At 31.2% G+C, this 24,313-nt stretch overlaps 1 protein-coding gene across 1 annotated transcript; it reads left to right on the plus strand.

Moving 5' to 3' along the window:
* Window positions 1-22,090: 22,090 nt before the first annotated feature.
* LOC128551372 (uncharacterized) lies at window positions 22,091-24,298 on the plus strand (the record flags this gene model as incomplete). Its single annotated transcript, XM_053532221.1, has 2 exons — window positions 22,091-22,138; window positions 23,062-24,298. Coding segments are annotated over exons 1-2 (1,285 nt in total), but the record flags the coding sequence as incomplete, so codon positions are not given.
* Window positions 24,299-24,313: the final 15 nt, after the last annotated feature.

The raw sequence follows: 24,313 nt of genomic DNA on the forward strand, positions 1-24,313 counted from the left end.
AAATACGAAAAAAGCAGGTAGGTACCTTGATAGTTTTTGCATGGGCCGGTGGCCTTAGAGCAAACAAAAACTTCTGTTCTGTTCTGTTCTCTCCGTTCCTTATAGTATATTTCTCGATTCAAAATACGTTAGTTTACCATAAGAACATAACGTTACGCTACAAACGATAAAACTTAAGTGAAACTTTGTTATTGTGCGTAACGCAAAACATCATGACGTCACTTCTGCTTACGGATGTTAATTTCCCGCGCTCTACTATAAGAAAGACTGCTATAAAGAAAATATTTCTATCTGTTTTTTGTAAAATACGGTATGCAAGAAAAATAATCTGCCAGAATAAAATGCTAACATGTAGAAGAAAAAAATATCAGTCATGTGTTTACGAATCGGATAGAAATATCCGTCCTGAGGGTACCTGCGCATTGGGCGGTAATGAGGCTTAGCCTTGCGAGATTGCATAAAAATCTGCTCGGTGTCCTAAGAATATACACTTACTAGCTTTCTGTTTTGAGTGAAAAAAAATTATACAACACCAAAAAAAAAATAAAAAGAAAGAATTGTTTCAATTAAAAATTGAATTGCATGTAAAACATGTATATGATATATTATTACTCTACTAAACAGGTGTCAAGTGATTAAAGTTTTTCTCAATTGAAAGGAAACAAAGTTAGGAAAACAATTAATTAAAAAACAAAGATGCTTTAAGAATGTTAGCCCAGATGTGTAGTGCATAAAACTATTTTTTGTAAATGATTTCGTACTGAAAATCCTATTTTATTTTAGAACACTTAAAACTAGTCTAACATTGTTTTATTACTAAATTGAAGTTTATAGAATGTACAATGTCCTTTCTTTTCTCTTATAACCACGTTTGAAACGAGTTTGCTATAGATGTGGTTAATTTAGCCTATATAAAAATATATATACAAGCCTCCTAGTCAAAGCTTTATTACAGAGAACAACTTTACAGTCTTTCCCTTAACCTTCTTTGTGGCAATGGTGTCTATATATAGTGATGAAGCCTGTATCTGTCACTTTTCTCCACTAGGAACAATAGAAACCTAGGCCTCCTACTGTTATTTATCTAATTGTTAAAGTGAGCTCTAGTGTGATTTTTGAGCATTTACATGTATAACGCAAATGTTCATTTTTGCTCGGTTTGGTTTGCCACTTTCCAGGACAACCGTCCTTCAGTGCTTTCAGCGCTTTGATTCTGTATTACTGGCAGTTTTATTGCAGTTAATTTGCTTACTTGCCAAATCCTACTTTAGGGTCCGAGACGAGACTATTTTTGTGTACGTATTTTTCATTGGTCAGTTGAATTTGTAATAAGATTTTTAATTGGATAATTTTGCGGAAATAAACCGTTTCCGAATCCTTTATAAGCACATCAGCTACCCCGAGAAGCCAAAAAACTCTGGCTCCATAGATAAATAAATAATATTGGGAGCTGACAAGATTTTTATTCTTTTTATAAGTAAGCCAAATTTTGTACTCTAAAGTAATGGTATTTTAATGATGCAGAATTTACAAGCTTTAAGCATTTGTCTCCCTGACTTGCAGCTAAGTTCCAGAACATCTATATTATATACCAAGATGGAACTTGCAGGTAATTTTTGTATTTTAGGTATTAAGTGGTGCATCAGAAATCTAAAATGACATTTATCTTTGACTTTGGCTTTATCATTTTGTAACAATACTAGAGTGCAGTAACTGGATGCAGAAATTTGGTTATTTGACAAACCATTAGCTTTTTGTGTTGTTCACATTTTAACAAATCATTTTTGAAAGTTCAATATAGAACTGAAGATCATCCGTTACAGCAAATAATTGTGGTAAATCTAATAACTGGGAAGCATGACCTGTGCTGTCATTAACAGGAACTGGGAATGACATTACATTGTACAGTGTAAGAGGTTTTTTGAACGGAGACAGGTGCGTAGCTGCCTGTACGTAAATACGCAGTTGCGTAATGGAATTTTGACAGTTTAATGTTTTGTCCTTTCCAAGTCACCCAAATTTGAAATAAAAAGCAGAGAGCGTAGGGGGTGAAGGGGTAAATTGGCTGTTCGCAAACGGACCGAATAAAATTACAGTAGCAGAAACACAAACTTTTGTTGTCTGATTTACTGTCCAATAATCATAGTCGTCTCCATTCAAATGCTACTTTACTGTATGTTTGTGTAACGTTTTCTATCATGGTTTAAGTATACAGTGTACCGCACTGTGTGACTTATGTTAATACGTATTGATCAAAAAGTAAACATGGCGGCAAAATTCGAACAATGCGCCGCGTCAAAACACATGTAAGAGCCACAATGACAACTGAACGTATGTCTGGCTTGGCTTTGATGAATATATCGTGAATGGGACATTGATGTTGAACGAGTAATGGACGAGTTTGCTCAGAAGAAAGACTGGCGATTAGCTTTCTTGTTCTGCCTACGAACATGAAATTTACTATGATGGCTGAAATTTGCTAATTAGAATTCATCACAGATACTTGTTTACATAGACACATCCCTCCCATCTGTCAGTACTACAGTAGATCAACATGGCCCCAGTGTGCTTCTTGTCTAAGATATCATCAAGACAGGCAATACATACATGTGACAAATGCCATTGGAGGCCGAGAGTCAAAATTCAAGATTTTTGTATCAAACCTATATATAGGTGTTTGATAGAAAATTGGGTATTTTATAATGCAGTTGGGAGGGGTGTGTCTATGTAAACAAGTGTCTATGGAATTCATTGTATACTTTGACGTTGTGTATTATATGCAATACGTACTTTGGAACACAGTTTTCGACGTTCCGATCGAGTTACTTACCTTCGAGTTTAATTGCTTGACAGCATGCTGCGCATTTCATAACATACGCTGCTTCTAATAAAACAAATAAACCGGAGTAAACTTTGAAAAAATATGTAACTCCACAGAAATGGTAACAATATATTACATTAAAATCGTCAGAGAACGTGAGAACTGTCTTATTTTTATTAGCAAGTAGTACTTCTGGTAGTATGTGGAGTTTGAACGAATGTAAACATCTCGATGGTCATTTGTTATTGATATTTTTCATTGAAAGTAATCTAGTGGTAAGAACCCAAACAAAACATTTTCCTAATAAACACTATCAAAACACCTTATAGACACTGTCAAAACCGCTTTTTCGGTGTTTGTTAGTGCGTTTCATTAGCGAACCATTGAAACAGTCAAGAAATAGTTTTAATGGATCGCTAACGGAACGTGTTCCATTAAATGGATCGCGATTTTGAAGCGAGTTATTAACTTTACAGAGTCATTCAGAAGGCTTTTACCTCTTTTATCAGGAAACATATGGTTTTAATCCATCCAATTAACAAGTCACAGCGTATCTTCCAGTTGCCATGGTTATGTTATATAATCTCATCTTAGGAATAATAAAGAGGGACATAAATTAGTGCACTTTGTAGGTAATAAGAATAGAGGATTGACAGTATGGATTATTGAAGAGGAAATGGTGGTTGTTATTTCATTTATTTTCTATGATTTACAAATAAAGGTATTTTCTTAATACAAACAATTCAGTATAAATTAGTGCATGTTTACATTGTGATTTTTTAAAGATTTCAATAAAATAAGTGTATGCATGATAGAATTCCAAGATTTTTTTAATATAACAAAATAGCTTTTGAAATGCTGATTCAAATTGCATACTAACTGTACAATATGAAAACTAACTAATATATGTTAAACAGTTTCTCTTTGTCTATCCATATTTCATAAAGATTGAGTTTCTGTTAGCTGCATGATTTATCAAATGATTTGTGTAAAACTGAATCGCAATGATCATGAAAATGTTGAAAGATTGCTAAATTTGTATCATGTCATGCATAATATATATATGGTTAACATTATTGTAACAATGCTTTAATACTTTTAACAGAAAGGCATTTTTAGTTACTGTACAGTGCATCTCTGCAAAACCTGAGTCACATAAACAATTTGCTAAAACTGAATGGTTTCAATTGAGTACAGCCTGTTGTTAGGAATGTATCTGTTTGGACCCTAACCCCATTGAGCAATCTATTAAGCGATCCATTATGCGATCCATTAAGCGATCTATTATGCGATCCATTAAGCGATCTATTATGCGATCCATTAAGCGATCTATTATCTGTTCCATTATGCGATCTATTATGCGCTCCATTAGCGTGTTGTTAAACGACACATTTATGTTAATTAGCGATCCATTAGCTCATTTGCATGTGAAACTGGAACATGGTTTTCATGGTCTTATTGGACTTACAACTCGCTTGCGGATCATGCTTTTGGTGGCGTTTACTGACAGTATTTATTGGGCTTTTTTTTGTTTGGGAAATTTAATGCATATCTAGGACACACATCTAATCACATTAAAATTAGAAGACTGAGAAAAACGAACATGTTTAAAGTTGTCATCACGGATCATTTTTTGTCTCGAAATGATTTCAACTTGCTCTATTTTAACGAGTAAAATCTAAACTTTTCTCGGGGGAGGTCCCCCCCGAAACACCACCTACGGGAGGGAGCAGCCCCTCCCATACATGCCTCACCTCGGCATAAGACTAGGGTCGATGCCTTATGGCATCGATCTGAGTAATGACAAAATCACTCCAGCTACGCGCCTGGGAGATATTGGGAATTTTACAGAAACATACAACCTAGAACCTATTTTGGCATATACTGTACCTACATTTCTATAAATGTCTTTAGCATTTGTGTGAATGAGATGGAAGTCAGGGAATTTATTGTGTTACATGGACTTTATTTCATCAATGGTATACTGCATAATCTCAACTGGTACCAAGGATGGAGATAAAAGTCAATCTACCAGATTATAAATACCATTTACAAGATTATTGAAGACTGAATCAAGCTGCCTTGATTTCTCCATTTGCTTAGTTATTAAGACATTCATTGAAGAAAATGATCTTTCCATATTTTCAAAACTTGCATTTATTTGTGTTTGCATTTGAGTTAGTTATAGCCATTTCATTCTCTTTAACTCCAGCCACTACATTTGAAAATCTATTATTAGCCAATTTAATGTAAGAAGATAAATGACCTTCATGTTGTTGAACAGATTTAACAAGGTTGCGATTAAGCCTATTTAAAGCATTTACATGGCTAGCTAACAGATTTACATCATCCATGGTAGCTGTGTTAAAAAGACTTTTGCTCAGAGAACTTATGAATGGGAGAAGTGATCTGCGACTTCTACTTTTAATAGTGCGTGCTTTTTCTGGCATTAAGAGGTCAATTGTTTTAATTGTTTCTTTTATATACATAGCAGTATGTACCCTAACCTGATTAATTTCAGTAAATATCTTATTTACATAAGTAAATATATAAATACCGATTTTGAGCCACTCTGACCCCCAAATTGACCCCATTTAACTTTTTACCACTGACCAACACCGACCAATTAAAAATCCCCGGTTTGATGAACACAAATTCCTGGGAACAAGATTCACTTACACAATAAAAACCCCCACAGATTTTGAATCCAGCGAAAACAAAAAGTTTTAAATACATATAATATCAATGAGTTAACAGAATAAAATATATTGTTTGAAAGAAAGAAGATTTACTGATAATATAAATCCTCGTTATGTTACAGCAAAAAACGGGAGAAAATGATACTAGCTACCTGTTCATCTTGTGGAAGAATGAAATCAAAGTTTGTTAAAAGTACAGGAGGTAATTTAGATATTCATAAAGCAATGTTACCTTTATTACCTAAGAAAGGTTTAACACTCCCAGGATATAACTATTGTGGGCCAGGAAATCCTTTAGATAACGGACCCCCTGTTAATGAACTAGACGCAGTATGTATGGACCATGAGTTTTGCTATGGCAACGGTGTAAAAAAAAGTACATGTGACAAACAAATGTTTTCCAACTTAAATAACACTAAATCAAAAACATTTGGAGAAAAGATTGCAAAACATTTAGTTGTAAAACCTGCAATTAAAACGAAATACAAACTTGGTCTCGGACAAAAACGAAAATCGAAAAACGGGAAAAGGGGGTATAGTATTTACTTGGACGTAAGTCCTCGGGAGCTAAAAGCTCACTCAAAAAGACCCCCCAAATAACGTGGAGTGATGAATTAGCAGAAGAATTACATAAACCAATTAAACGAAAATTTATTAAACGAAGAGTGATAGTTAATGATATTGATGACACTTGGTCTGCTTATTTAGTTGATATGCAAGCTTTTTCAAAATATAATAAAGGTATGAAGTACTTGTTAACCGTTATTGATATATTCAGTAAATATGCTTGGGTTATTCCATTAAAGAATAAAACCGGAGAATCTGTTACTGAAGCATTTAATAAAATAGTTTCAGAAGGTAGAACCCCCACAAATTTATGGGTAGATGAAGGAAAAGAATTTTATAACAAAAAGTTTGAATCATTTTTGAATAAAAATAAGATTAACATGTATCATACATTTAATGAAGGGAAAGCTGTAGTAATCGAAAGATTTAATAGAAGTTTAAAAAGAATAATGTGGAAATATTTTACAGCAAATAATACTTACAATTATTTAGACAATTTACAGGAAATGGTTGATAAATATAACAAAACAAAACATTCTGGTATAAAAATGTCACCAACTAAAGCCAGTAAAAACTTAAATAAAGGTACTGTTTATTTTAATTTGTATGGTAATTTAAAGACACCAAAGAGTAAACCAAAGTTTAAAATTGGTGACCGAGTTCGTTTAAGCAAACTTAAACGACATTTTGAAAAAGAATATACACCAAACTGGACAGAAGAAATATTTATAATTTATGGAATTAATAACACAAATCCCAGAACATACACTATTAAAGATTTGAACAATGAAATAATTCAGGACTCAATTTATGAACAAGAACTTTTACCTACTAAACAAGAGGTTTTTAGAATAGAAAAAGTTATTAGACGAGACTATAAGAAAAAACAAGCTTTAGTAAAATGGAAAGGTTATAGTGAAAAATTTGATAGTTGGATTCCGTTCAGTGAATTGGAAGAAATTTAATTTAAAAAATATATTATATAAATGAGTAATAAAAATCTAATTTCTAATGAAGACAACGGATTTCCTAAAATAGAAACAATAGATCAATAGATCAATTAATTATTCACTTGACTAAACTTGCTGCTGCTTACAGAAAAAGTTTTGTAGAAGAGTAAATACAGGATTCCAAATTACAGCAGGTATTTTTGGTTGTTCAGCTGCATTAGCACTTGTTCCAACGATTCCTATAATTGTAGCAGTTGCTGGTGCCGTTCCAGCAGTAATTACAATATTTACTAATAGACTAAAAATTGGAGACAAAAAAGCTATTTTAAAATTACACCATCACAAAATAAAACAACTAATAACAAAAGCACGGATCGGAAAAATAAGTAAAGAAGATCCAAATAAAGTTATTCAAGATATTTTTACAATACTGTTAGAAATGCAGAAAGAAAAAAACTATTCAACGCCTCTTGAAACACATATGAAGGAATTTAATCTTAACGGATATAAAAGAAAAACTATTCTATAAGTTTATTATATATAAATGAGAAAAATTATATCAGTTGAAGGTAATGTTGCATCAGGAAAAAGTACGTTTTTAGATATTATCAAAGAATATAATCCTAATTTTAATATAATTCCAGAACCAATTCATGAATGGCAAAATGGTGTTTCTTTTCTTGAACGATGTTATTTAACTAACAGCAATGCTTTTACAAAACAATATCATGTCACCGGAGTTGTAAATGATCCCGAATGGGCAGTATACAATCTTTTCTTAATTGATCATGTTATTAAAATACATGGAAAAAATCCAATTAACGCTTTTATTTGTGTTAAAACCGATCCTAAAATATGTTTTCAAAGACTTCAAAAAAGAAACAGAACTGAAGAAAACAGAGTTGGTTTAGATTAGATTTAGAAAAACTACACAAATTACACGAAGAATGGTTAAACAGAATGTCTCAAGAAGGTATTAAAATTTTAACAGTTGATAACAATTTAGAAAAAATAACTTTAAAATCTTATTCAAAAGATATAGATAATATTAACCATTTTTTAAACGTTCTTTATGTGCGTTGTTAAAGATATTTTTTTCTATAAGTATATTATATAATGGTTAATAGAAAAATAGACAGAATGATTATGCCAAAATTATCCAGTACTTTAGGAGAAATAACAAACCCAGATAAAGATTCATATAAAAAAGTTCTTGAAAGAAGAAATGTTATTAACTCCAAACTTGATAAAATAGTTAGTGAAGAATATAAAAACATGTAATTGATAAATTAAAAAATGTTATAGATCAATATCTTTTTCAGAAAGAACTATATAAACGCGAATGTGGTTGTTTGATGCTGGAAGAAAATGGTGGGCTTTCAGCCCCCGGGGTTAAAGACCCTGGTAACAACTGTGATTGTCCTAAACCAAATAATCACCGAAACAATCCTAAAAAAGTTATTGCAATCGATTGTGATACTAACGAAGAAAAAATAAATATAAGCATTTATGCAACATCTAATAATCTTGATATTAATTCTGGGCTAATAAAAATGTGTTGTGAAGGAAAAAACAGAGTAAAAAGTGGAATATCAAATTTTAATGGAAAAAGATATAAATTTAAATACTCTTAATTGTTTTGCTTTTACTTAATGATTTTTTCTCTAATTATAATATATAGATGATTAAAGAAATCGAGAAATCTACAAAACAATATATGAAAAAAATTGAAATTAAAATTTTAAGTTCAGATCCAAAAATTCAATTATATTCGAATATAAAAGATATAGACAATACTCTTAAATCTGAACTTAAAACTTTAAAAGGTATAAAAATAAATGCTGTTTTAAAATTAACTTTTGTGAAAATGAGCAAAACAGATACAATATATAAATCAGCTTATTTTCAATCTAACCCTTCAATTATTATTAATATAAACGAAATAAAAAACACTTTACATCAAGCCTTTGATGAGTAATAAATAGGATTGGTAATTGGATTTCAGAAGCAAGTGGCTGGAGAATAGAGTCAGTTGATGCCCATTATATAAACAGATATACGTATACACCGCTGGCTGCTTCTAGTTATTTAGAATTACCAAAACCATTACAACATCCAATGAAAGGATTAATAAATATAAAGACCGATGATAATGAATGTTTTAGATGGTGTCATTTGGCTTACAAATTTCCTGTAACAAAACATTCTGAAAGAGTTTCAAAATATAAAAACATATAGAAAAACTTAATTATAAAGGAATACAGTTTCCTGTTACAATAAATTAAATACCTAAAACAGAAACTCAGAATGATACTTCATGTAATATATTTGGTTGTTCTTTGGCCTCCGGAGACGGTGTCTCTGGTTATGAAGAACCCGCAGGCATTTATTCATTGTACATATCAAAATATCACCATTCCGAAAGGTGTGACATGTTGTTGATTAATAACGATAAAAAATCACACTATGTTTGGATTAAAGACTTTAATAGATTAATGTGTAACAAAACCAAAGATCAACATAAAAAACATTTTTGCAAATCATGTTTACAAACTTTTTCTCAAGAAAGAATATTAAATGAACATATACCAAATTGTTCAGCTATTAATGGTGTTCAAGCTGTAAAAATGCCAAAAGAGTAAAAAGTAAGATTTATTTTAAAAATTATCACAAACAATTAGAAGTACCTTTTGTAATTTATGCTGATTTTGAGTCAATAACAAAGAAAGTTTTAACTGCTTTACCTTCATCTAAATCTTCATTTACTGAACCATATCAAAAACATATTGTGGTTATGGTTATAAAGTTGTTTGTTGTTATGACGATAAATATACTAAACCAACCCAGATTTACAGAGGCCCTAATGCAGTTTATAAATTTATTGAAAAAATGCTTGAGAAAGAGGAATATTGTAAGGAAATATTTAAAGAACATTTTAACAAAGATTTGAGAATGTCTAAAAAAGATGAAGGTGAATTTAAAAAACAAAAGTTTTGCCATATCTGTGAAAAAGAATATATAGAAGGCGAAGTGTCAGTAAGAGATCACTGTCATATAACAGGAAAATTTAGAGGAAGTGCTCATTCAGAATGTAATATTAATTTTAGACTAACACAAAAAATTCCTGTCATCTTCCATAATTTAAGAGATTATGATGATCATTTTATTATGCAACAAATAGGAAAATTCAAAAAAGAAATTAATGTAACTCCTAACAATATGGCATTTATGGTAAGTGATTTGGTTTTTATAGATAGTTTTCAATTTATGTCTCAATCATTGGATAGCTTAGTAAAAAATATTCCAGAATTTAAGTACACATCTCAAGAATTTAGTAAAAGTAAACTTGCGAAGCTGGAACCTTCGGTTGCACTTGAATTATTAAAAACAAAAGGTATTTATCCATATGATTACATGGATTCATTTAAAAATTCAAAGAAACAGAATTACCTCCTAAAGAAGAGTTTTATTCAATTTTAAACGAAACACACATATCTGATAACGAATATGAACATGCTAAAAATGTTTGGAATAGACTTAAAATTAAAACAAAGGGATAATATCATGATCTCTACCTAAAAACTGACGTATTACTTTTAGCTGATACATTCGAAAATTTAAGAAGGTTGTGTTTGGAATATTATAAACTTGACCCTTTCATTACTTTAGTAGTCCTGGTTTAGCTTGGGATGTAATGTTAAAAATGACCGGAATAAATCTGGATTTAATAACTGATATTGATATGTATCTTTTATTGAAAAGGGACTGAGAGGAGGAATAAGTTATATTTCAAACAGATATAGCAAAGCAAACAATAAATATATATAAAAAAAACACGTTCCTGAATTAGAAAATAAATACATTATGTACCTCGAAGCCAATAATCTTTACGGTTGGGCTATGTGTCGACCTTTGCCCTCTGGAAACTTGAAATTTATATCCGAAAAACAATATAAGAAATTAATTGCAAAAGGTAAAACTAACTTTATAATTGAATGTGATCTTGAATATCCAAAAGAATTACATGTTGTACACAACGATTATCCTTTAGCTCCTGAAAAAGTTAAAATACCAGATGAATGGCTTTCTGATTATAATAAAAATATTAAAGAAGAATTTGAAATAGGAAAAAGTAAAGTAAAGAAGTTGGTTCCAACTTTAATGAAGAAAACTAATTATGTACTTCATTTTAAAAATCTTGAACTATATGCACAATTAGGATTAAAAGTAACAAAAATACATAGAATATTAACTTTTGATGAAAGTCCTTGGTTAAAAGGATATATTGATTTTAATACTCAAAAAAGATCTAAAGCAAAGAATTCAAGACTTTTTTAAGTTAATGAACAACTCTGTATTCGGTAAGACATTAGAAAATTTACGTAAGAGGGTTAATATTAAGCTGACGCATGATGAAAACCTTTTATTAAAATATATTGCCAAACCTTCATTTGTTAGTTCGACAATGTTTAATAAGAATTTGTTCGGTATTCATAAAATAAAAGAAAGTTTATTATGAAAGAGACCTTGTTACGTCGGAATGTGTATTCTAGATTTATCAAAATATTTAATGTATGATTTTCATTATAATTTTATTAAAGAAAAGTATAAAGGCAACTGTAAATTACTATTTACCGACACCGATAGTTTTTGTTATGAAATAAAAACCAAAGATGCATATAAAGATTTTTATAAAAATAAAGATTTGTTTGATAATAGTGATTATGATTCTGAATCAAAATTTTATCTCGATAATAATAAACAAGAGGGCCAAGATGGCCCTAGGTCGCTCACCTAAGAAACACTCCATAACAGTGTAAAACATGTTTGACCTACTCATTTCATGGAAACAAATATTCTGACCAATTTTCATTAAGACTGGACCAAAAAATTGGTCTCTTGCGATAAAACAAGCATTTTCTTAGATATGACCTAGTTTTTGACCCTAGATGACCCATGTTCAAATTCGACCTAGATTTTATCAAGGCAATCATTCTGACCAAAATTCATGAAGATCAACTGAAAAATACAGCCTCTATCACATACAGAAGTTTTTTCTTTGATTTGACCAAGTGACCTAGTTTTTGACCTCAGATGACCCATATTCAAATTCGACCTAGATTTCATTAAGGCAATCAACCTGACCAAATTTCATAAAAATCAATTGAAAAAAAACAGTCTCTATCGCATACACAAGATTTTTCTTTAATTTGACCTAGTGACCTAGTTTTTGACCTCAGATAACCCATATTCAAAATCTACCTAGATTTCATCAAGGCAATCACTCTGACCAAATTTCATGAAGATCAATTGAAAAATACATCCTCTATTGCATACACAATGTTTTTCTTCGATTTGACTTAGTGACCTAGTTTTTGACCCCAGATGACCCATTTTCGAACTCGGCCTAGATTTTATCAAGGTAATCATTCTGGCTAAATTTCATGAAGATCAGTTGAAAAATACAGCCTCTACTGCATACACAAGGTTTTTCTTTGATTTGACCTAGTGACCTAGTTTTTGACCCGAGATGACCCATTTTCAAACTCGGCCTAGATTTCATCAAGGTTATCATTCTGACCAATATTCATGAAGAAGAATTGAAAAATACAGCCTCTATCGCATACACAAGGTTTTTCTTTGATTTGACCTAGTGACCTAGTTTTTGACCCGAGATGACCCATTTTCGAACTCGGCTTAGATTTCATCAAGGTTATCATTCTGACCAATATTCATGAAGATTAATTGAAAAATACCGCCTCTATCGCATACACAAGGTTTTTCTTTGATTTGACCTAGTGACCTAGTTTTTGACCCGAGATGACCCATTTTCGAACTCGGCCTAGATTTCATCAAAGTTATCATTCTGACCAATATTCATGAAGATTACATGAAAAATACAGCCTCTATCGCATACACAAGGTTTTTCTTTGATTTGACCTAGTGACCTAGTTTTTGACCCGAGATGACCCATTTTCGAACTCGGCCTAGATTTCATCAAGGTTATCATTCTGACCAATATTCATGAAGATTAAATGAAAAATACAGCCTCTATCGCATACACAAGGTTTTTCTTTGATTTGACCTAGTGACCTAGTTTTTGACCCGAGATGACCCATTTTCGAACTCGGCCTAGATTTCATTAAGGTTATCATTCTGACCAATATTCATGAAGATTAATTGAAAAATACAGCCTCTATCGCATACACAAGCTAAATGTTGACAGACGACGGACGACAGACGACAGACGACAGACGACAGACGACGGACGACAGACGCCGGACATCGAGCGATCAGAAAAACTCACCTGAGCATTGCTCAGGTGAGCTAAAAAGTAATTGGAAAGTTTAAAGACAAAGCTGCTGGAATTCCCATTGTTGAATTTGTTGGATTAAGAAGTAAAATGTATTCTTATTTATTAGAAAATCACGTTAATATAAAAATGTAAAGGAATTAAAAAGCATGTTGTAAAGAAAACAATAGTTCATAAAAATTACAAAGATACTTCATTTAATTCAACCCAGACTAACCAAACCTTTAAAGTTATTCGTTCTGATAAGCACAATATTTCTAGTTATGTTATTAATAAAACATCTTTATCATGTTATGACGATAAAAGATATATTAAACCTAATGGTATTAAAACATTAGCCTACGGACATAAAACCATAAATTGTTAGCTAGAACCATACATTGTTAGGTTATGTCCTAGAACCATAAATTGTTAATTGAATATTCTTAACGTTTAAACCATCTATAAAAATCACACCACCTGCCTTAAATTGATCAGCATAATTAATTGAGATTGTTTCTTTTTTTCTGTTATTTTTTGCATTGTAACTTTGAAGAATTTTATTTTCTTTGTTTTTTAATTCTAATTTAACTTCTCCTTTATTTAATTTAATTGCATCTATAAGAATAATTAAGATGCAATTTTGTTTAATTGTTACATTATTACCATTTTGAACTAAACCAGGACTAGCATTATCAACTTTCCATTGAAATAATCCAGCAACATCTTCTGTTGCAGATGTTAAAAACAAAGGAGGTTTTCTTATCATTTGTCTTTCTATTTTACTTACTTTTTCATTTATATTATTGAATATTCCCATTATATAAAAAATTAGGTTTATTAATTAACTAGATAGAATCTGACATAACTTCCGGCATCTACAAGATATTGACTTGTTGGCGATCCTGGATAAATGTTAATCATCATTCCTTTGTTTAAATGAATTTCAATTTTTTTCTTGAAAAGTGTTTTATTTGTCCGCTCATATGTTTTATTTTCCTGTCCATTTATTTGACTCAAATCATCAGGTCCACTCCACCAATCCAAATAAATAAAATCAAATCTACCATACTCATTAAAGAAAAGGTGGGCGATAATGTTGACTTCAATTATGTAATCCCCATCTTGTTGGACTAGAAATACACTCTTTTCCACTCCTTGGGAATCGATATATTTATGATCTGTTTTAATAAAAATTTTATAATCTATAATCTTATTAGCTCGTATTCCAAATAATTCAAAATAATTTGTAGTTAATAAAACTTGTTGTTGTAATTGTCTGTCTCCAATATCATATTTTCTTCCAGGATGATTCTTTACAGCAAGTTCCCTGTTATTGTAGTATTCGAAAAGAAACACTTCACGTCTTACTGTTTCTAATTCTTCTTCTATTGCTTTATTATTTTTATCAAGTTTAAGAATTACTTCAGCTAAATCATCAACTCGTTTGGTTGTAGCAACTTCAGAAGCAGACAAATTATCAACAGTATTTTTTGTTCTAGCTAATTGTGTTTCTTGTTTTAAATAAACATTTTTTACTTTTGTAATTTCTTCAGCATTGGTGGAAATTGTTTTAACATTAGCAGTAACTGATTCTCCTTGTTTAATTGATTTTTCAACTACAAAGTCCAGATTATTTTCTATTTTTTTAATTTTATCATTAAGCTGCACTATATCTTTTTGTAATATTTCTGTAAGTGTACTTAATTCCGCGTACTTTAAATTGTGACGTGTGTTAACATTACTAATCAAGATCCGAAGTTGTTTCTTAAAATTTTCTATGTAAGAATTAAACTCTTTTTTAAGATTATCTAATGCTGTGTCATGGTCATCACCTCTTTGTGAAGCTGCCTTTTCCAGTTCAGATTTATATTCAGCAAATTTATTTGTAAAGTCAGTGTTAAGTTTATTTATTTCTGTCCTAATTTCTAACTGATACATATTTTGTAACTTTTTCTCAGCTTCAATAATCTTGTCGTTTAGTTCTTCATGTTTAATAATACTATCTTTTAATTCTTGAACTTGATCGAATAACATTTCAAAATTAACCCGCAATACTTCTTTCATCTGAATGTCTGTCAAATCAGATTCTTCTTCAAGTTCTTTAATAGAATCAACCATAACTTTCATTTCTTCTTCAAGTTTACCTTGTAATTGAATTATTAATTATTGATTCTTTTTAAAATCTTTTTTTAATTCTTCAATATTCTTTACTTCTTCTTCTAATGTCTGTTTTATAGATTTGATGTCTTCAAGTTTACAGTCTTCTATTACACTTTGAACTTTTTTAAACACAAACCGTTTTGAAACTGCATCGCTGGGTTTATCTGGATTTCCTAGGTTGATTATTCCATTACCTCCCATATCTAATGCTCTGTTCATTGTATTATCAAGTTCCTTATTTTTATGAAGATACGATTCCATGTCTTTTTTAAGCTTTTTGTATTGTTTTCTAGTAGCATAATCACTTAAATCAATATCAAATTTAACTTTACTTATACTGTCGGGTTGATTAATTTGTTTTACATCATTAAAAACTCCCATCTATATAATTCCCGTGAAGTTTTTTCTTAAAAACTTCCTTGGTTTGTCAACATATAAGAAATCATATTTTTGTTTTGTTGCATTAGTAAAAGAATCACGATTTATATTTTGTTCATTACAAATCATATCATTTTCTCTTTTACCAGGGCTTTCAAATAAAATATAATGTAAACAGTTAATACGGATATCCTTTGGTGTTTTATAGTAAGACTGACTTAAATAAATTACAGAACAGTTTTTGTGACGTCCTTGAATAAAGTATTTTGTAATTTCCTTTTGAAACTTTTTTCTTCACATATAAAATCATCAAATATTACTACTTTTTGTTTGTCTGATTCAAGATCATTCACGTCAGTTATTTCATTATTAGAATATTCAAGTATTTCATTTGGATCTACTTTAATTCTTTCTGCAATTTCATTTAAGTGGTCTATTAAATCCTGATATTTAGATTGTTCTAGCTTTTTAGCATATAGGTATAATTTATCATAAAATATAAGAGGTTTTGGAAGCATATGCATTAATTTATTTGTTTTTCCTGATCCGGAAGATCCACATATTAACATTCTAAAACATGAATCTGGCATAAAAGGATAAAATTGCCCAAAGTTATTAGATTTGTCGTTTTTTGTATCATAATTAGGAATTTCCATTATATAATAACATTACATTATCTTACATTATTTTACATTATCTTACATTATTATATAAATGCAATCAAAACTTAATGAAATAAGTATAAGAAAAAACTTAGTCGGACAAAAGATAAGAGCTAAGAGAGATGAAATAATGAGAGAAAAAATCAGAAAAGCTACTGGTCGAGCAATGTATAGTGAAATTTATAAACCAATTACAGAAGGAATAGAAAGTCAAAAAGAACAATTGACAAGTCAGTTAAAAGCATTACCTGGAATTAAAGAACTAGTGTTACTTGGTGATGAAATAAAAGACATACAAATATATCAAGGTTTACCACAACTATTTCAAGAGCCACAACCAATTACATGGTCTCATGAAGAACTGGCGAGGGAATATAAAAATACAGGGAAATAAGTAGACCTACGGTCTCCGGGGACGTAGTCCTTGGCAAAGAACCTACTGAAGAAGAACTTGAAATAACACTGGAAGATTATGGAAAAGAATTGGGGGCAAGACCAAAAGAATTTACAGTTGATCTTAATAAAGACATTGATTTAGAACTTTTAGATACAAAAAATATAATATACCACAAGAAGTGTTTGATTTTTTTCTCAGCAAATCTAAAGATCCAGATGAAAAAATGACTAGGGAAGAAGTAGAGGATGTCGTAAAAAGTGTATCAAAGGATATAAGAAAATTGGGTAATGACTCTGGTGCAATAACCAGAAAGAAAAATCCCACATATCTTGATCTAAAGCAAAAGAAAACAATAATAGCTAAGTCGAATAATTAAAAAAAATATAAAGAAACGATCTATGATATTCTTAGCCAAGGAAAATATATAGGAAAAGGAATAAGATATCATAACCCATATAAAGTTTCACCAAATGGACAATATGGAAATTTAATTATTAACTTAAATAAACTTTATGGTCAAAATAAATTAATTGCTAAAGATAGAATAACTGGAAAAGAAGTTATTAACGCTAAAGTAGATAATGATTTAATTGATTTGATTAATAAAAGATATAACAATAATAAAAAACATTCAATACTTTCTAGGAAAATATTTAAAGAATTAACAGAAAAATCAAGATTACCTATCAATAAAAGATCTATGAAATTTAAAACAGTAATTACAGGAGAAGGTTTTAATTCAAATCTTTGTCCATGTAATCCAGAAGAATTGGTTAGTAACTTGGAGTTAATTTGTGGTTCAAATGATGCCGGAAATAATAATGAAGAACTAAAAAATGAAGGTATTAGCATAATTGATGAACTATTAAAAATAAATAAATTGTTACCAGAACAACATGAAATGTTATATAAAAATTATTTTTCTTGAATTTAAATTCTAATTATATATAAAATGGAACAAAAAGTAGTATTAAGTTCTGAGGCAGTTAAAAACAACACTAAAAGTACTCCAAGCGATTTTACAGTTAGATTTAGTCGTTCTTTAATTTTAGATAAAAATAAAACTTATGTTGTTGGTTTGGATAGTATTAACACTATGACTTACTCTTGGCATAATGTTAGTGATGAATACGATAATAAAAGAATTCGTTATAATAATGGTAAAGATTGGAAAGATATCATATTTACTAATGGTTCTTACAGTTATACAGACATTAATAATTGTATTAGAGAAACACCAATAAGTAATGGTGATTTTGAATTTGATAAATCAGACATTGCTCCAATAAGTTTAGAATTTGATTTAAGTAGTTTTAAGGTTTTGATTTCAATTCATAATAATTTTATATTGGATTTGAGAATGTCAAATTTTCATACATTACTTGGATTTGAGAAAAAAAGCTTTGCGAAGTACTGAATGGGGAACTACAACTCCAAATAAAACTAACTCTGTAGACACAATTTACATTCATTGTGATCTTATTGATAATTCACTTGTCGACGGTAATTTTAGTGATATTATCTATGCTTTAAGTACTGCAGATTTAACAAGAGCTTATCCATTTTACAAAAGAACCACAAAGAGTTGGATATTCTGAAATTAATAAGAATGTTATAAATTCAATAAGAATATATAGTACAGATGTATTTGGTAGAATAATTAATTTTAATGAAGTTGAAACAAGTTTTACACTAATATTAAAAGAATTATAAAATTTAGTTTTATATAATATACAAAAAAGTTTATGATAAAAACAAAGGAATATTTATTTATGTTGGTGTTCAAACTGGAGAAGAAATTATACAAGGTTCAGGTATCTTTGACACTTTAACAAAATTATTTTCATCTTCTGTTGCATCAGCTGGAAAAAAAGCTCTGGAAACTGCAGGAAAAGCAGCACTTGAAAGTGGAACCCGCAGGATTGGAACGGAAGTCGGGAATTTAGCTGCTAATAAAATTACAGAAAAAATTAAAAGTTTCAAAAAAACTGTAACACCTGCTCCTCCGGTCAAGCCTCCGGCGAGCTCTGTTGCTGTTGGTAATTTAATTGCTAAGGAATTACAAAAAACAAATTCAAATAATGAGGAGGAGGATATTAATATAAGAATAAATAAAATATTGTCAGGTTCTGGAATGCGTAAACGTATTAACAGATTAATTTATAAAAAATAAAATAATATATAATATACATGTTTAGAACAAAACAGTATTGTGAAAGATATTAATTAACTCCTATTCAATTAGATACAGCTTTAATATCCGTCCTGGGAAATGGCGTTAAACAACAAAAAAGTGGATATCATTTTACAATTAATGATAGAAGTTCATATTTTGATTGGTTTAATGGTTATTTTGAAGTGAGTTTTGAAGTTAATAAACTTGCTGATGGTGCTAATTATGCTGATGGAGATCAAATTGCTTTAATTAATAATGTAGCTTCAATAATTGATCAGCTAATAGTTAAATAAAATGGAAAAATTGTCTATGGTTGTAATAATTTATATAAGGTAATTAACTTAAAAAATTTAGTTGAACTATCTAAGGATTATGTAGAATCGACTGGAACAAATGAATTTATTTATTTAGATACTACTGCTGTTGCTGTGAGTAGGAATGACCAAGCTGGATATAATAAAGGTTTTGCTGTTAGAAAGGGATTAATCCAGGGTGGTAATGAGGTAAATGCTAAAATTCCGTTAAATAATTATTCTTTTTTTCAGGGTTTGGAACAAAACCTGTTACCCCTAAGCGAAATACAAATAACATTACAACTAACAAATGATGATGAATTAATTTACAGAGTTAATGCTGCTGATGAAGGTAGGGTAATTGTAAATAAATTAATTTTGTGGGTTCCGCATTTAATTTTTAATGATTATGGACTTAATTTAATTTCTGAAAAATATACAAATGCAAGGTGGAAACACCTCAGAGAAATGATAACACAATCAACAGATACACAACAGAATAATATAACTTTTAGAATAACAGCTGGTGTAACAAAACCCGAACATGTGTTTGTTTATTTACAACGACCTGATAAAAGTAATTCACAACAACATAACCCACATTTATTAGATACATTTAAAGCTAATGCAGCAAATAATAATTGTACGTTGGAATCTTGCCGTCTTGAAGTTGGTAACGGTGTTTTTTATCCTGAAACGGAATATACAAGTAAATCAAGAATTTACGATGATGTTTTTAATTATTCTTATAAACAAATTAGTAAAACCACTGGAAGTCTCTTAAATAGAACAAATTTTCACAGTTTGTTTGGATTTATTCATTTTAACTTAGAATTTAAAAAGGAAGTAATTACAGAAGATCCTAAGCATATTACATTAACAGTTAAATTAAATATTCAACTAACAGCTAATATCCGTGTTTACGCAATTGTTTTGTATGAAGAAACAGTTGAAATAAATACTATTAGAAGTGAACTTGTTATTGTTTAAATAAAATAAATTTTAAATATATAATGACATCAAACTATATTGAATATAAAGTTAACCTAACAGATGGACAAAAGAAAAACTTAGCGAAAGCTTACAATAATAAAATTCCACATACTTTTAGATTAAGATACGAACAATTGCGTGGAAACTTTCCTTTACTTTTAACAAAAACACAAATTAACCAAATTAACAACTCTATTAGAAATAAGAAGGGATTAGAAAATACAATTTCAAAAAAAAAACAAATGTCCAGTCAAGGTCAAAATGGTGGATTTTTAGGAGCTTTGGCTGGAATAATAGGAAAAACAATTCTTCCAATGGCAGCAAAATAGCTCCAAAAATATTAGCTCCTCTAGGCATCGGTGCTTTGTCAGGACTTGCCAGTACTGGTGTCAGTAAGTTGTTTTGGAATGGTATGATTTCAGTAGCTAATAATAAGAGAAATATGATAATACCATATATAACACCTAATCAAAGAAAACAATTAAGAGGAACGGGAATACTTAAATTAACTCCAAAGCAAAAACAAGATGGAGGTTTTTTAGGTATGCTTGCGGCAAGCCTTGGAATACCTTTGATTACATCTTTGTTATGTGGTAAGGGGCAAGGTCGGGGCTTACAGATAAACTCACAAAGAAGACCTTACAGACGAATTCCTATTGTAAAAAAAAAATTATAATCAAACCAATCTCTAACTTTGAAATTGAACAATGGGTACAACAGTTAAAAATAAAAAACTTTAGGCGTGTATTTAGTAGAAATAATTTACCAAAAATAAAAGAATCAAAGGTTGAATGTGGAATAATTAATTTAGATAACTCTATCGGACCTGGAACCCATTGGGTGTGTTATGTCGGGAAATAGTTAAATATATAATTAAGATAAAGTATAACAACATACAATATCAAGACAAAACAAGTGTATTGTGTGGTTATTATTGTTTATTTTTTATGAAAATGTTACAAGATGGTATAAACATTTATGATTTATTGTACAAAATACTAAAAGTTAACAATCTAAAACAAAATGAACAAACAATCACTTCCTATTTCATGTCCCGTTAACACATCTGCAGAAACTTGTGATACAATCCTACGCTTGAGTGAACAAGTCTAGTTCCACAGATCAATATCCTGCAGAAAATTGTGAAACAATCCTACGCTTGAGTGAACAAGTCTCATTAATTGATAGTTCCATAGACAGATCAGTATCCTGCAGAAAATTGTGAGACAATCCTAGCTACGCTTGAGTGATTTGGTTGTTTGTACAGCATTTATCAACCATTCATTCCATTTCTTTATTTCGGGGTCGTCGGGGTTTCTCAAATGTGTAGTAATGTAATCAATATCGCGTGAGAATTCTTGAATACTCCTGAAATGAAATATAGAAAATACTTTTTTAAAGTCATGTATCACTTACGTTTTCTGCAGTCAATAACAAAATATTCGAGCAGTGGGTAAATAAGCGTCACTGAAAAGTTACCACCCTAATGAACTTTATATTTTAAAAATCGCATTGGACTGTGTTAAAAGCATAACACGATTTATTTTTGACGTAATTGAAACGTCACTGTCAAATTCGATAAACTCCATTTGAGGTATGGGTTGTGCGTGCAAAATGACTTTTTTCCAGCAATGCTGACATGTACGAAAATTCTATCGCAAGTCATTCATCACTCTTGAAAAACAGTCGACAGACAAAAATGAATACGTTTAAAAAGCAGAATTTCCTTGCTAAGAAATACCATCAGGTAATTTACATGGTTGGTGTTGACCTTTCGTGTCGTGCAATTGTGTGTCGTTTGTGCTGTTCTCGCCTGACTTCTAAAGTTAACCAAAAGATAAGAAAAATAACACTTACATTTTAATTGTTTAAATTTCTTCCACTGTATAAATTAATCACTTATTCTGCTTCTTTATGTCAATAAGTTTAGCGTAATAATGTCCTTGAATAAAACACTTGCCAACTCACACGTCGCGAATGTTCTAGAACCCGATAATCGCCAGGCAGTGAATTATTCTTAATGGAAAAGCGGTCAATATTGCGTACGTGCTAAGGCAGAAATTATTTTGTAGTTGTTTTCAGTCTTGATAAAGATTTTGAAAGTTGAATTATATATATTTTTCAGTACTTTATTAAACCAGAGGTTTTCGCTGGATTCAAAATCTGTGGGTTTTTTTTTTTTTATTGTGAAAGTGAATCTTGTTCCCAGGAATTTGTGTTCATCAAACCGGGTTTTTTTTTAATTGGTCGGTGTTGGTCAGTGGTAAAAAGTTAAATGGGGTCAATTTGGGGGTCACAGTGGCTCAGAATCGGTATTTATATAACTACTTACATATTCACAAGTCTTCTTGTTCTTAGTACAACCTGGCAATTCATTAATGTTCATGGGCTCAGGCAGCTCTACTTCAAACGTATGGATCCAACTCTCTTTATTTAGTTGCAGCAGGGCTTCTGGCTCAAATAATATCCTGGCATCTTATAATTTCGACGTATTTACATTTTCGACGGTGTAAGTTATTCCCCTTTAAATTCGCGATCTCGCGTGATTTCATGAAGCTCCGCCCTCCCGGAAGTAAACAAACGCCGAATACACACGCTGAGCTGTCAAAGTGTTCAAAATGGAAATTAGACAGGTACGAGCATTGTCAGCTTTTCGTGTTTTACTTGCAGACCCAGGCCAATGTTCGGGGCAAGTACAGGTCATACTCTGCCAATGATTTGCATGAGGCATATACTGTAGTGGTTGAGCAAGGTCTACCTGTTGAGAGAGTTGCCAAATGTTTCAACATTCCTATCACTACACTGAAGGACAGAGTGAAGGGCAGAGTGCATATTGATACTGTCAGGTCTGGTCCTCAAACCATGTTTACGTTGGAGCAAGAGGCTTTTCTCTGCAAACATTTAACAACTATGGCTGAGATAGGATTTGGTTATTCAAGACAAGAGACAATCAATCTTGCAACAGACTATGCTGTACATTTGGGAATCCGGGAGAAAAGCAAACCTTTTAGCCTCACGTGGCTTTACAGTTTTCTTGACAGATGGCCTGAATTAAAGGTGAAAAAGCCACGCAGTCTAGAAAATGCTCGTGCAAAATCAGCAACACGCCCTACTATTGACCGGTATTTTACTGAACTGAACTCCATCCTTACCAAGTACAACTTGAAGGATAAGCCCTCCCACATTTTTAACATTGATGAAAAGGGCCTTAATCTGGAACATAAACCTCCAAAGATTGTTGCAGGTGCTCATAACAAAACGCAAGCCGTAACAGCTGGAAGGTCCAAAACAGTTACTGTTATTGGTGGTGGAAATGCTCTGGGTCAACAGATACCACCATTTTTCATTTTTCCAGGAGCTAGGATGCAGCCAGCATTGATGGAAGGGGCAACACCAGGGGCTAATGGAACCGTATCAGAATCTGGTTGGTCCAACACAGAGATCTTCGGTAAATATATGAAGGAACACTTAGAGCCACTTTTGCCAGCACGAAGCAGTGACAGCCCAGTACAGATATTGTATGATGGTCATAAGAGCCACGTATCACTAGGGTTAGTAGAGTGGGCACGAGAGCAGCACTTATCTTTGTTTGTACTTCCACCACATTGCTCGCACTTGTTACAGCCCATGGACGTGTCATGCTTTGGTCCATTTGAAGTTGGCTGGAATGCAGCATGCCACCACCACATGAGGGAGTCAGGTGGGCGTGTAGTCACACGGTACGAGGTGGGCCACATCGCGAGCAAGGTATACAGCTCTACTGTGACACCTTTAAACATACAGTCAGCATTCAAGCGATGTGGAATATTCCCCTTCAATCCTGATGTCATCAGTGACAAATCCATAGCACCATCATTGACATTTCAGCCACGTCCTGAACCTAGCACATGTCCTGATGAGCAACAAGGTGACAAATCCGATC

This window comes from Mercenaria mercenaria, unplaced genomic scaffold (assembly GCF_021730395.1).
Source record: "Mercenaria mercenaria strain notata unplaced genomic scaffold, MADL_Memer_1 contig_103, whole genome shotgun sequence".
NCBI classification, from domain to species: domain Eukaryota; kingdom Metazoa; phylum Mollusca; class Bivalvia; order Venerida; family Veneridae; genus Mercenaria; species Mercenaria mercenaria.